Raw genomic sequence first — 15,792 nt, 5'->3', positions numbered from 1 at the left:
GTTTTGATGACGATAGAATAAATAAGGAAGAAGTTGAATAAAATCTCTCCTCTATTACTATCTGCCATTCTGCTTTAGACAAAATGCTAGCATTAGGGCTACAAAGTGTTTACTACTAAAAGCAGCAACAAATTTCCATGATGCTTAACAAGCCACACTGAATTCATGCCTATTTTCAGCTCCTTTCTTTGACTAGCAAGCTCTCTCAGATAGGTTATTCTATATTGCATTCTCCTCCTGTAAAAATCAGTTCTAAAGACTGCATTTGTTTGACTAAAAGTCACAACGAGCACAAAAATTGTTACTGTATATTATTCCTTTTGCTGGTATGTGCGGGATGCAACAAGCAGCTATTGTTCAAGAAAAGTGACCATCTTATACTAATTTATTTAAACCATCCAGTATCAAACTCCAAGCTCATCAATCACAAGAAACAATTTTGCTTTCAGGTAATTTTGCCTTCATTTGTAGCTGGCGGCTGTTCACTCTTAAGACTATTGGAGCACGAACACAGCTACCTTGCCTACACCTTTCACAGCAATGCAAAAGAACTGAAACCCTCAGCCAGGTGCCAGCACTGAGCCATGGGGCAGGCATCAGAGCTGCTATTGCTCTGCCGTGGGTTCTTCTCCCAGCCACCCCTCCAGGGGTTACCTACAATAATTTTAAGAGCAACACCAATTCACTCGCTGAGCCACCACAGCATCAGCTTGTCCTGGGCTACAGTTATTATTCCTAGGAGGTGTCATTAAGCGTGACATGGAAATTCCTATCCCAGCACTTGCCTTCCCCGGTGGGATGCCATTTGAAGTTCTCTGTGATCCGGCGGCTTCCTGCACGGCACTGCACCCGTCAGGAGCGTCTGAAGCCCTCGTTTCCTTCTGGGTGGGAGTCTGCTCTTGGCTCCTTTCCTTCCCCTTCTCCAGTTTGAAGATCTTGTCAAAAAAGTTTACTTGTTTTGGCTTTGGTGCGGCTGCAGCCTCTCCCTCAGGTGTCCCAGGTGCCGCTAGGCCGCTGTGGTGAGGCACTGGTGCCGACTGGGCCTGGGCCAGGATTTTATGGGCGCCAGGCCCTGGCGCAGCTGCCGCGGGCAAGGCCACGCTGTCACTCAGCGCTTTGTTCACGTCGGGCGCCTCCGAGCTGAGATCAAGCTTCGCCGATCCAACTGATGAGTCTGACTCTGGGTCTTCAGTACGCCCTGGTACAGACCATGAAAACGCGAAGACAGAGCGGGATTTAGCAGGTGGCAGGGCCCTGCTGGCAGTGCTCCCAGCAGCCTCGCCGCCCGCAGCGCCGGCGCTCTGCTCCTTTGTCTTCGGGGAAGAAGCGGCCGCATTATCCCGCGCAACACTTGCCTTCGCATCAACTGCAAACAAGCATAAAACAGCAATTATCCCACACAGCAAAGTTATACGGGTTGTACAATTAATTGCGGTCACTTCGCTCCTTAATAAACTAAATAGTTCAGAACGTGGAGCCCCAGGGAGGACCACACACAGCGTGGCTTGTTTCAGGACCCCGTTGTTTTCCTGCACTAAACATGAGCTGCAGCTCATCAATTGGACCTGCCCATCCGATTTTCCTTCCTCTGTCATTCCTCATTGATGTTGGCACAAATTGTGTTCCATGCAGCCCCTGCTCAGCTGTGTCAGGTCGTGGCTGGGGTTTTGGAGCGCTCCGCCTGGCGGGCATGCTAGAAAAAAAAATCAGCCCTGATGCCTTCAGCATTTTAACCAAGTGGACTGGGTGATTTCATTTCATCTGAGAATATGTTACTTTCCAATTAAAGACATTATATGTGAAAGCATCAATAAAACTTAAGACAGTTTTACATTAATATTACACTTTCCTTTGTCAAAGCTAGACATAAATAAAGACTAGAGACAGAGAGGACTGATTTTGTTTCCTGGATTGCCAAATTCCCCAAGGCCTGTGCAGTCACAACATATTTCATTCATTTTTCCAATGCTGTTGCCTTGCTGCCTACTCTCTATAGTGCAATTTCTACTTTTTTCCTCTATTTTCTGTAGGTTAGTTTAAGCCTGATTTGAATAGTTACAAATCACATCTGAGCAAGGCCTTTTGTCCTTTTGTTTTTGAATTTTTTCACCCACAAGCAATATGGCTCTATTACATTTCTCTCCCAAACAAACAAAAAAATCTCACAAGTAATTCCTGCTTGTGGCCTCACATAGCCATTACACTTTAGATTTAAAAAGTCTTTCATCTTAGAAGTATGTTTTATGATTTATATTACAATGGCACTTTGGTAAGACAGTTAAGGTGAAAATTCCTAATATTGTATGTGCAGATGGGAACAGTAGGCTATCGCTTTATAGAAGACAAAAGGGGGCAAAAATGAGAAAAAAATCCCTTATATCTGGCTTTGTGTATGGGAGGCCAAGTCAGACAGCTTATGTGGTGTGAAACCCCTGAAAACAAGAATCTTGTACAGAGGTAAATATTACATTTTGAGCTTCTATTCTCTGCTTTGGCTGGAATATGTATCTGTTTTCCCTGTCATTAACCACCACACATTTCACGCATAAATTTAGGTCTACTTAATTATAGCTGTGCTAAACTGTCAAACTGAGTTGCTAAATTTCAATTTAAAAATTGTTGGTTTCAGTGTAAAATGGAAAATCATTTCAAATAATTGTAATTGTCTTTAGTCAATATTATGCCGTTTGCAGTTTAGTGTAACAGAAATGAAACGCTAGTTGCCAATAAAACTTGACTAAAATGCTTGTCTTCCACAGTACACACTTTCAGCATTGTTTCATTTCTAAAATTCCTTTTCAAGATAGGGAAAACTGAACAGATTAATTACAGCTTCTAAAACTACTAGTTAGCTTTTCACAGCAGAATTACACTAACATTCTGATCCTCCCCACCAAGGATTTTGCATAACAGACAGCAGCAGGCACGGTACAACATATGTCCTTATCCATTTCATGCTCTCCTCCTGTGGCTGTGCTCAGGGCTCCTGGCCACATCTTTATGCAGAACAAGAGCAGAGCCCACATCCACAAACACTGCCCAGTTCCCATCAGCAAGCATCCAGGGACTGGAAGTCCCTGCTGGATTCCTTGGTCACAGCCCAGGGTTCGTCCCACCTATCAGGAGGTGGGGGGCTTCCAAAAAAAAAAAAAAGAAGAAGAAAGAAGATGTACTGTGTGCTGGCATGCCAGCATTTACATCAAGTGAATTTACTGAAATACTCTCCAGCAGCAGGAGCAACAGCTGACAAAGCAAGGCCTGCTGCTGCAAGATTCATAACTGAGGCCAGCACTTCACCAGCCACCAGGAGGGCTGCCTCTCAGCTTCTCTGCTTCCAACATTTTAAGTCTGACATTTGCTTTCTTATTGTTTTTTGTGCATATGCAAGCATGCAGAGGGGCCAGCGCACCTCAGTACATCATGTTCTGTCCAGGTAAATACATTTTCATTTCTTTGTGCACTCTAATAGAGAAAATTTCTTTCCCCGGATTCTTTGTTACTATTCATGTAAGAAAATGACTCATGCTGGCAAGACTCCTTTGCCACTAATATTCTTCTACAATATTCCGTGAACACCTATTTCAACATAATGACATGCAAAGAAAAGGTACAAATAATTAGCTATTTTACCACCACCGTATCGGTCAGTGCCACTAGGCGTCAGTTATAGTTTCCTAAGCCTCATGTAGTACTATGAAAAAATAACTGAAGCACTGACTTCTAATTATAGTTGGAAACTTGGGAAGGAAGTAAAGAAGCAAGCCCTTCCCCAGCTAAAGTAGAAAAAAACATCCACTGGAAAATAATTGTAATAAATGCTGAACTTCTGTTTTATGTAATAGATTAAAAATGAAGTACAGAAAAACTGTCTTTACTATAAAAATAGACGTATAAGCTCATCATTAAGAAAACTAACTAAACAAAAAGTAGCTCATGAACCTATCAAACTCCTTTTATCTCTAATTATCATGGAAGGAATGAAAGACCTGGAAAATATCACTGGCATGAGCTCTGCAGCATGTCTTTTGTGTCAAAACAGTTCAAACAGTTTCAGGGAAAGTCTGCTCAGACACCAGGCAAGGCAGATCCTACCACCAGAGAGGAGACATTCATGTGGTGGGCTGAACAGAAGGATTTGACTCATGCCATATTCTCAGCAAACTGTGGAGGAGAAAGTTTTTGAAATCACATTGTTTGGACGAAAATGTTGCAGTTTTGACAACGTTTTTCAACCCCTCAGCACTTCCATTTCATCCTCTTTTCATTTCCACAAGGGGTTTCATTTTTAACCAAGTTCTTACTATTGGTTGTAAATGCACAATGTCCACAAGATTTGGGAACATCTTCACAGATGCCTCTTTCCAACTGATTTCTCCCAATTAGCTGATTGAAGCTTAACCCACCTCTTAGCAAGGTCACTGGCACTTGAACTCAAATCCCAACTGCTTGTTCCTCTCAGTTGTTTCTATTCTAGAGCACTTTAAACCTCTGTACCCCCCCAGGAGGCTCCCACTATCCCATTTATCTGTCAGAGCCTTGATAATAAAAGCACACCATTTGTTGCATTCATTCATATATAGACAGCCATAAGCCAGACTTGAAAGTTGTTTTTTTTTTTTAAACAGACACAGAAGTACCATTCTTTTCCAAATTACTCTGCAAGAGGCAGAGTTAGGAATAAAAGCAAAGCCTCCAATATTCTAGGTCAGTTCTGCAAGTGGATCAAAGCTGTTCACTCTGAATAAGATTAATAACAGCTCTGAAACTAAAATCAACACACAATTTGCAGCACTGCTGTGAGATTACATTTCATACCACTACTACACAGGCATTTCACTGTCAAGTGTTTATCAACAGATAACCACACTACAGGTTTATCCTTCTTTCCCTTTACTTCAGCAGGATGTGTAAAAAAAAAAAGCAGCACTTGAGCTGCAAAGTCCAACTTGAGTAAGAACACCCTGGAGGTAAGGATATTTTTCTGAAACTTGCTAGATTTGACATATAATTTTTTGATTAAAAAGCTGTGCAGCAACTCATTTTTAGCTGCTGAATGAGGTAGAGCTTTAATTGCCACGGTCCTCACATAGATGTCTCCTGCTATGGAATTACTACTGCTGTGTAGAACATGCCATAAACTAAATGCTATGAGAAGATGTTTTCTGCTATTGTTGCTTTGGACAACAGAAAAAAATCCATCTAGTGTTTGCATGGGAGACATCCCCCCCCCCCCAAAAAAAAACACACTGTTGTGATGAGACTACATGAATTTTCAGAAGCATTAGAGTTCCAAATATAAGACTTTCTCCCCTTTCTTAAAATGAAAAATACATTAATATTCTTTTGCAATCTTTCTTGTCCCATGTAAATAATGTTGACAACATATATGCCCTAAGAAAAATAATTTCACAAAGTTAAATAACATTGACATTTACCTAACAGATTTAGTGACGTTAACAGATATGGAGGAAAAGAAACTAGCAATGAGAATTGCAATGATCATTCTTTAATAAATAAATAAATAAAATGTATCGCATTTCACACTGTATAGGTGGACAGATATTGCAATAAGCTCACTTGAGTTAGATACAGTCTGGTAAAAAAAATAATTGCTGAAACCAATTTATCCTCTGGACATAAGTTGCATCTAACTGAACTTTTCTTCCCTGTGCAACCTTTCTGTTCACAAGCATTATTAAGTGGGTCATTTAAGGACCTATATGTAACTACCACCCAAATGCAGGCTTTTTGCCCCATTTTGTCCTCCTGTTACATTTCTACTCCGTGCAGTGCAAGTCCCAGAGATAAACTGCTGCTAGTTTTGTCCTTCTTCCCTTCGCCTGTCCACCAAGCACTTTTATTAGTATTCAAAAAGGCCAGCACAACACATTAAGAAGTCAGGATCAAATTTGCTAACCGTTTGCTCACAAAGGAAGATGTCAAGAAGTAGCAGTAAGGGCACCACTCCTGCTTCAATGGCTTTACAGGAAGAGAAGGTGGATGATAGCACTGTGCAATGTCTGCAGCCCTGGTAATCAGAAGCAGGAAAGGCAAGCAATGGAAAGAATCCCTGAGCCCACACGTCTGTCAGCCTGTTTGAGCAGAAGCAGCAGAGAACCAGTCACCAATCTGCTCACCCAGATGTGAAGCAGATGGTTACAGGGCACTTCCAAATAACCTTACTTCCCCTAGTCGTATTAAGTTAGTTCTCTGCATTATTTTTTTTTTCCCATTATATTAGCAGATATAGATTTCATAGACTCATTTATCAACTATACTATGTAACACAGAGCACATGGTCAGATCGCTAGCAATCACAAAAATGCAAGCTAACAAGACAAAGGCCAGAAACACGTCTACTAATAAAATCCTTGCTTCACTTGCCTTTTGCAGCTCTGTTGTCTTCTCTAGAAATGCTCACTTTATGGCTATAAAATAGATCACTACTTTTTTTTTTTTTAAATAGAATTATCAACTACATTTTCTATAAGAATAACTTCTATTTCCAAGAAACACTCACACTTCTTTATCACCAACACCTTGATTAAATTATAGGAACTAGTGCAATTTCGGTGCTATCTACATAGTTAATGACTTAACTGCTGCTTAAACATTAATAAAATTAAAATATGAGTAATAGTATCATAGGCCAGCCAATTTTTTCAACTTGCTACATAAAACAGTTTAATAATTACATTAATTAGGTAATCCATTTAAGTAAAACTTCATTTTATGTATTTAAAAAAACAAACCACCACACATTTACTTCCTAAGACTTCAGACAATGTAAATCATCTGGCTTTTATTTACTGCCCAGAACCCTGCTAGCTTGCATGATCAGAAACACAACTACAGGCTTTTATTTTTCAGTGGACAACCATTTAAACTGATTTCTTATAGCCAGATGACATTAAGAAATTAGCCACAGAGTTGAGATTCTGAACTGTAATCAGTACCATCTACATATTCCCATACCTATCTTGATTACTTCTCTTATTTTATTTTTTTAAGATGTAACAGACTGATAAGTTTCTCTTAGCAACAAATAATAGAGTATTTTCTCTCCTTACAGAGATTGGAGGGAATAGTTGGCTTTCATTATATTCTGAGAACAGAAATAAATCCAATACAAGGAAAACACTGACGAAATTAACTTGGCTGGATCTTCAGTGTTGTAAAATGTAGCAACGCTGCTACAAATGAGCACTGCTGAAGGCTGGTCAAGAAGGCTCCAAAGCCAACAAGAGGTAGTAGGAGGAATTAATGAGGTGCTGAAAGACAAGGAGAGAGACACACACATCTGTGGCTGAGAGCAATTGCCCGTGAATATGTGGAGACAACTTCTTAAGATTGTTTGCAGCCCAATTTTTAGTGGTCAGGCCATATACTTCACACCAGATTTTCAAAAAGGATGTGAACATTTAAAGCAGGTCTCAGCTGCTGACAGGCACCTCTCCCTAGGGAGCCCAAGGTTCAGCTTTGCCACCACTTGAAAGTCTGGTTGGTGTCCTGTTATGAAATAGGACCATGAAATAGGTCTGAAGTGGGATGCACTAACTCAGCAGTGACGTACCCACACCCCCGCAGAAGTACCTGATATCTCTGTCCTTTTGTTCTTTACAATGTATAAAAAAGCACTGTGGAAGAGCCAAGCCATGCCAGATACCGTTCTTCTTCCAGACTAACACCCCCAGTTTACGCACAAGGGCCTATCAACATGATTTTGTTAATGTACGGATAAAGAGAAAACTCCACCCTTATGCTCCAGTTACCCAGGTACTTGCTGAATAACATCCAAAACATCCTATAACAGTAGAGAGGTGGTCATGGTTACAACATTAGTCTTTTATAACACAGTTTAAATAAACCTCTAGTAAATAAGACTAACCTCTGGCAGTATTTTCAGTTGCACTACATTCTCAGCTTTCACTTACCTAGCTCTCTAAACTACTGTGCCATAGCTCAATTCTAGAAAATTTAGGGTGACACAGTTATGTTTAATTTATGAAGATACCACTGCAGATTAGACAGACATGCCCCTCTCTCTCCAAGGCATACTACCTCTAAAATGAGAGCAAAGCAGACTTCTGTGTATGCTGCTCTGACTGAGAATGGACTTGGCAAAGGAAAGCATACTGACCAAGAACACAGACGTTTGCCTCCTGGAAGTTACTCCTCCACAGAAGCTGGGAAATGTTTTAAAGTTTAACATATTTACTTTCTAGCCTGCATAGATCTACATTCTTAGACACATTCAGTAACTTCTTTGTTTGTTTTTTGATAATCTCCTACATCCCCTCCAAACTATCAGTTTCCACACTAGCAGATATTTCAGTCTGGCAACTGAGCACAATGACCTCACTTGGTAACTCCCTGCTAGCATCAGGGATGCCACGAAATTGTTTAAAGACAACTCGTTGTCCCTCAGAAACATGCACTTCTACCTCCTTCCATCCTGCAGAACAGCTTCCCATCACATCCCCCCCAAACACAGAGCCTCGCTAACAAGCCAGCTCATCCTTGCATTAGTGTCATTGACACGTTATGCCCCAGTTTGTGCTCTGAGACTCTTCAGAGACTTCTTAGAGGCATAGTTTCCTCCAGTACTCCAGCAGCAGCAGCAGCAGTTTATCACAGGACACCCTGGAAGAGACCAGTGTCAAACCGTGCCTGTCCTATCATACCTCATGCTAACCGAATTCTATGGTCTAATAAACCCTTTGGGAGACCAACAGCAGAACCAAGCTCCTCGAATAATTAAACAGATTCCAGAGGACTTAGAATTAATTTCCTATTTCATTTTTTAAAATATTTTTAACTCTCAAGCTTCTGAGCAGCTGCATATGTTGATTCATAGGTAAGAATCAAAATATGAGCTCATCTTTTGATATGAGACTGTATATCATCATTTATTGTTGCTCCAGCATAAACTTCTCTCTCTCTGTCTGGTGGCAAAAGAGACATAAACGCTACCCAGTACATACCTCCACCATTCATTGCAGGAGGATGAGTCTGAACAAATACAGCAGATCCATTTTTGACACTGGTAGGAGATTCAGATAGAGCCTGAAATACCAGATAAAATGGTTCTTAGGATTAGATACACCAGGGCATTTGAAAGGTATTGGCTTCTCAATAAGTTGTAGTCAAGGAAGATGAGAATGGGCAGCTCTTGATTACCTGATCACTTATTACTGGGTATGCATTGTCTTCTTTAACTTCCTCTGGGACACTCACTGTGTTGCCCATAGCTCCTGTGACATGGGAGAAAAAAGAAAATGTACCTTCTTTCTCATTAATAGATTTACTACCTAACTAAAATTAAGAGACAGCCAATGGTGACAGACTTTGATAGCCTGTTAAATTCCTTGTAAGCCCCACCTGCTTTCCCCAAAGCACCTGCCCTTGTCATCAGTCTGCGCCCATCAGAAGTATTCAAACCAGATTACACACAGGGGTCACAGCTGCTCACTGCAAATAGCACAGATTAATGAATTCTTCTTTCTTGAGGAAAACTAGATACCATCACTCCAGCATCATTTGTTAGGACTCAGTAGATAGGAAAGACGTATGGAATTAGTAGCAGAATAAAATGACAAAGACCAAATAATATGAATGAATTACAGCAGCTTTGTGGGGTTTCACTTTATTTTTTCTTTTTTAATTTGAGAAAAAGACAAACAGAAAAGGGACAGCATGCAAAGAAATCACACACGTTCACGTGTTAGTTCTGAAAATCTGGCCCTGTGTGGCAGGCTATTCTGTATAACAAATCCTACAGAGAAACTATCCCTTTGAATATGGCTGTGAAAGTATGGGGCAGCTCTAGGCAGCTTCACGGGTCAGTTGCAGCTCACAGATGCACCGAGTGATGTTTTCTCAGCTAGCTGGAGCTGCAGCGAGACAGAGCCAACACAAACCAGCCACCGCTGACTTCATCTGTGGTCCTGGATGCATTTTTCAAGCACGCTGCATCTTGTGTTGCCACAACATTGACATCACTGCTACCCAAACTGGGCAGTTTAAAACAGCTTTCTCATGTTCACACCCACTGGAGTCACATCTCTGACTGCAACAAAAGCATAATTCTATCTAGTTAATTAACATTAAGTCATTAGATAATTCAACGTTTATTTAAACTGTTCTTATTTCTTTAAAGTGTGTTTAAGGAGCAGTATATTTGATTCAATTTTAGATTTTTTTTCAATTCAATCTTTCCTACGTAGAAGTATACATTCAACTGTGTTGTCTTTTTCCCCTTATTTATGTGTGTTTTTTTTTATGTGTGTATTTATGTGTGTATTTATGTGCCCTGCGGACTGTAAATTCTTTGGGACCAAACACACTCCCTGCAACACGGTTGAAGGCTGAGGGTGGAGGAAGGCTCCTGTTGACTTTGGCTCAGGATATATATACATATGGAGCATTTAAAGCTGCACAAGCAAACAATAAGGGGAGATGCTTCTGAGCCACGCCTTGAAAGAGGAAGGTCTCCAGAGAGAGGAAGGCTGAGGGCTGCAGCCCGCTCCAGCCTCAGTGCTCATCCTGCTGGATTTCCTGCACGGGCACCACGGGTGCCAAGTGCTCCTCTGCTCCTTGCTGCGGTGCTGTGTGCCTCTATGGACCAGTGAAGCTGCAGAGGTGTGGAAGAGCATTTTCCTTAGCGCTTTGACTAAACAGCCTTTGACTATAAGAGAAAAGGAGGAAAAGACCAGTTTTGCTAAATCACCTTCATTAGAATTTGAATCTCGGAAGGAGGGGGAACCTCTCATTTCGGCTTCCAGTTACTGTCTAGAGTTCCAGCTGGTTATGCACTTTTTGGTAACCTCAATCTACAAACTTTTGCTTGACAGAGGTAGTTCAGATCTGGTTTCTGTTTTATGCTGCATCCTAGCTGACATGAAATCCAAGCTGGGCCTCTCTTCCAAGCATGGTTTTTGTTCTTTGAGTGCCCAGTGCTGAGCTGGACACTGAACGGCCCCGCTGATGCTGAAACACAAATGGCAGCCACATGCTGCTGAGAAGCGCTGCAGAAATAGTGGCTGTAGCTCTGAGCCTTGATTTCAGACTGCCGAGTTGTTTTACAGGGATTTTATCTTCTCAGCTGATATTTCCACTATAAATCAGAACTTCTGATTTATTGTGGAAAAGAGCCAACATCTCCCCGTGGATGTACAATGGCCTCTTGTCCTTGCTATGTAGTTCTGTCTCCTAGCAACATTAAGTATTATCCTATCAGAAGGGAAGAAAACAAGATTCAAATCCTGCTGCTTAGTCTCAATGGTAAATTTAGTATCTAGTTGAATCTGGAGGATTTACTTTTGTTTTCCATTCACAAGGCCTCCTGGTTTATGCCAGGAGACAACTTAAGCAGAGAGTGGAATATTTGCAGGTTACGTGCTTCCTTTTTCACATGTGCTGTGAAATAAGCATATATCTGAGGGGAGTGGAGAAGCAAATTCCTATTTTTTCTTATTTATTTCTACAATGATTTGTAGCTCGATTCTCAGTTACTCTAGTTTCCTGTTGATGCAGCTCTACTCACGTCAAGTAAGTTATCTTTAACTGATACAGAGCAGAGATCACAGGCTCTGATTTCTGGCATATTTTGTCCTAGAAAAAATCACCCATTTTCTACAGTCAAGTTTATAATTCTGACTGAAATAAAACATGCACAAAGGCCTCATGCAATTTTAAAAGATTTTCACTTTACCAGAAGCTGGAAAAGTCTTGGAGGCTATTTTTGATAAAAGACCGGGACTAACTTCCTACATAACCATCTCAGAATATGTCCCCAGAGCACCGAATGCAGCGCTCCATCAAGCATGTATATTATAATTCTTCAGACTTTTACCTTCTTGCAGCAGTAGTCGATTATTGCATTGCATTGGTTTTTGTATGGTGTAAGTAGTTGCCTTTTTATCATGCTCTGAGGCAAAAAGATACAGAAAAAAAAGTGACAAGTCTGTGGCCATTTCTATGCATACAGAACTCACCATCCTGGCCCAGATCCTCCAGTAAAAGTAGTAAAATGTATATGCATGCATGCTCCTGCCTTATTTTAAAGAAAAAAATGAAAGGTCACTGCCACCTATAGACAAAACTGAGTATTGGCAGAAATGATAACAAATACAAAATGGTATCAAACTGGCAGAAATTCAAGATGCCAAGCAAGCAATGTCACAGCTATTCATTTCTGCCATAGCATCTAGGAATTGCTGCTGCAGAGACTACTGCTTCTGACTGCATGCATATGTGGCTCCAGATTTGCAAAAAAAAAGAGTTCTGCTCAAAAAAAATAAATGGTTACATTTTTCCCAAAGTGCTCATGCCTCTAGTTTATACAAATAAATCATTTTTCTCTCATTTGAAACATCTTCTCAGGTCTGCTTGAAGCTAAAATTATTAAATGCGGAGCCACGAGGATTTAGGAAAAAATAAGGGGCTCCCAGTGCCAACAAAAGTTATATACACAACATCTGTCTTCAGGAGCTCTCAAGATCTGGCCACGTACCTGTTTCTAGTGAGCAGAACTAGACATTGTCAACTGCTGGAAACCTGTGTCCTGCTGTGAGTCTGTCCTGGTAAACTAGCTCGGTCCCAGCCAAACCCAGGGCAGAGTCCTACACTGTCGCTTGGGTGCTGACTCGGTCTGTCCGCTGGGTGTTCTTGGTATGTCTCAGATATTAATCATAGTTATTTATGAGTGGTGCAACCACCAGGCAGCCCTGTCTGTGCTTTTTGTCCTACATGTGATAAACACAAAGCTGGTCTCTGTAGTAAGCCGTGAGAATGGAGCAAACCCTCACCAGACCTGAGAGGTGTTGCTGGCAAGATGTCTATTTTATTCACACAGGACAAGGCAATTCTCAGGGATTGAGAGGGGAAAAGAGAGGACCCTGATGCAAGAACATATATATACACATATTTTCCAAAATGAAAAGAAACCCTCAGAAATGAAGAGGAACCAGAGTAAGCACATTCTCATCCTTGGGCTTCCTTTCTAGATACAGATTTTCTGTTTAGGTTTCAAGGATTTTATCCTCGTGGGGGGCTCACTCAGACCCACTGGAATGCAGCCTGACTGGTTTAAAAAGGAACATTTGCTACTAGCCTCCGGGTCAGACACAGCTCAGAAACAGTTCCTGTCCCAAATTATGCTTCACTGCTTTGATTGTAATGAAGAAGGGAATCCAAAAGAGAAATAGGGTTTTTATCATTATTTTTGTGTTACATGAACTGTAGTATGCCCCGAGCATGAGCTCAGGACTCGGCAAAATTTGTCTTTTTCTCTCACTCTCGGAAGCATTATTTTGGTCTTTGCAATGTGGTAAAACTTTTGAAAACTAAGAGAGAAAATTACAACAAAATCTACTGTGTACTCTGTCTAAAGCCAGATAAGCCTGACCTTTTTAATGTATTGACCAACCTACAATATTACAATTGCCTGTGTCACAGTGTTTATTAATATAAAAAGTACATACAGATTCAATTAATTTCACACCAGAACTTGCCATATGTTATACTTAAATGTCAGAAAATAAAAAGATCAACTGTGCCTAGTTTGCTGTGTATATACTTTCATTATAGATACACCCGCTCTGTAAGCATTGGAGAAAGACCTAAATAAATTTGTTTATGTTCTAGAGGCAGTGGAAGGACCTAGAGGCATCAGTTCGTGCAAAAAGGTGTCCCAGGGCAAGGACTGGATCCTCAGCTCCCCAGTACATCCCTCTCCTAAATCCTGCCTCTTGGAGAACAGGTGCACATGGGGACGTGTCAGCCAGTGGCCAGCTAGAGGAGCAGATCCTGCTCTGATTCATGAGGAGCCAAGGAAGGACTAATAACAGGACAGGGTTTTAGAAAGTCTCCTTACCTTCCTTCCGTGCAGCTCTCAGTTGCTTTGTTGCAGGCAAAGAAAACTTGGACACGTATTGGGTATGATGACACCAGTGGACAAAGGCATCTGAGGATTGTCGGTGGCTAAGGCAAAGAAATGGACAGACAATAGACAACAAAGAAGTGACAGGAGAAGGAAGGACTGAGATGACTCACCCAAAGCAAACAAGAAACTCCCAAGAACAATCTGAGCAGCAAACAGGCAGCTGGCCGTGCATTCAGGACATGCAAAATTACAGTCCTTGAGGCTTTACAGGCGGTTTTTAACACAATTATTTCAGCCACTCTGCATTGTAGTCAAATGGGAAAAGCAAAATTGTTCAAACATTCACACCCCAGGCTTTCAGGGTGGGAACAGTCCTGACCTGGCTGGTAGAAATGCTGTCAGAAAGCAGATCTTTTTCGTCTTCTGTCCTTTTGTAGGAAATGCCAGTACACAGAAAGGGAAAACTTACCCCACATACATTAAAGCCCAAACAAAATGAGCCGAGCACTTGTAGGAGCACCTAGAACCATTTAGCGTGAGAGCATATGCAGGGCTGAAGCATGGGATAGAAGTGAAGAAGGAAGAGAAGCGAAGCCAAGAAAGGCCCAGAGAAGAGCAGCAGCAGCATGAGTTACCTCGGGGTGGGTGGCCGGGAACCAGTCCCCCAGGAGCCGGAGCTGCTCAGGGCCCGGCGCTGCTGGCGGCTCTGCCTCTGCGCCGGCACTGCTCACACACTGGGTGCAAACACACGGAGGGTGGAGTTGTCCACCTTCCCAGCCCTTCACAAAATATGTTCTGCTCTTGAGCTTTCTGGCCACCCAAACCTCAGTTCAAATGCGTATTTACGATTATGGCTCTGGGGGCAGCCCAGTGCGGTCACTGTGTTGGACGTGGTGGCTTTGTGCTGAGCACCTGAAAACTCCTTCCAAACACGGGTGTTTCCCACAGCGGCAGAAAAAACAAAGTGCATTTATTGACATGGCTGTTTGCTCTACTCAAAGTGGATCTTAATATCCCTCCATAACATGCAAACGGACCAAGTGTTTGTATCTGAAACCTGTTGTCAGGATTTACTACTCCCTCACATGAGTCACGAAGCCCACGCTCAGACCGGGGTGTCTGCAGCAGGAACAGGATTGTGTTCTCTGCTTTCATACCACCTCACACAAAATAAAACTTGGTTTCATGAACCGGGGTTCCCAGAGACTCTCATAACACAACCAACAAAAAGATCCTTTATTTGATAGCTTGAGAAAGCAACAGCAAAGAGTCTGCAGCAGGGCTTGAGGGAGCTCGCACCTCCCCAGTGCAGCGGGTGGCCGTGGCCGTGCTGGTAACGCTGGCAGGATGTGAAGATACTAAAAGCATAATGGCAAATTCTCCTTAATTATTAATGAAATATCCCGAGGCCAGGGGTTCCCAGAAATTCTCTTTAGGCTTCCTTTCATCGCAGCCTGCTGTACGTAGATCACTTGACTGTCAGCTTCAAGCGTTCAAACGTATTAATCAGCTTGTTTCAGGTTGTGCATTGTCTGCACTGTGTGTGTCTCAGGATTCAGCTACATTAGAGCACCAGTGCAATCCCCTCAATCTTTTCCCCTGTTGACTTGCTCATATCATCTAGATGGCATTTTTATTTCTCTGTGGTGCTTTGTTTTTGAATATAATTCTGTTATTAAGCATGATAAAGAATCAGAAGCAGATCTGTAACAAGGGTGATGTGATGGCTGTGAATGGTGTCAGCTGTTTCAGAAGATGATGAAGAAACAATATGCACGAAACCAGAGCTTCTGATTACTACCAGCTCAGCAGTGCATGGGAAGTTGGGTGAATATTCTGATTCTCTTATGTTTTCAAGCATTATGTCAAGCATTTTTGTCATTTTTTTTGTCATTTTTTTTCCTTAT

The 15,792-nt window shown here is 41.7% G+C and overlaps 1 protein-coding gene across 1 annotated transcript in view; it reads right to left on the bottom strand.

Moving 5' to 3' along the window:
• Positions 1 to 14,132, bottom strand: part of BCAS1 (brain enriched myelin associated protein 1) — a 48,564-nt gene extending 34,432 nt beyond the window's left edge. The window contains 6 exon segments of the mRNA XM_083801463.1: positions 786 to 1,366; positions 8,985 to 9,066; positions 9,181 to 9,254; positions 13,877 to 13,985; positions 13,987 to 14,060; positions 14,063 to 14,132. Coding sequence (XP_083657589.1) covers positions 786 to 1,366; positions 8,985 to 9,066; positions 9,181 to 9,254; positions 13,877 to 13,985; positions 13,987 to 14,060; positions 14,063 to 14,117 — 975 coding nt within the window. The 5' untranslated portion in view covers positions 14,118 to 14,132.
• Between the last annotated feature and the right edge of the window lie 1,660 nt (positions 14,133 to 15,792).

Source organism: Anser anser (genome assembly GCF_964211835.1).
Source record: "Anser anser genome assembly, chromosome: 16".
NCBI lineage: Eukaryota > Metazoa > Chordata > Aves > Anseriformes > Anatidae > Anser > Anser anser.
The sequence above is the reverse complement of the archived record's forward strand: the minus strand, read 5'-3'. Positions and strand labels throughout refer to the sequence as shown.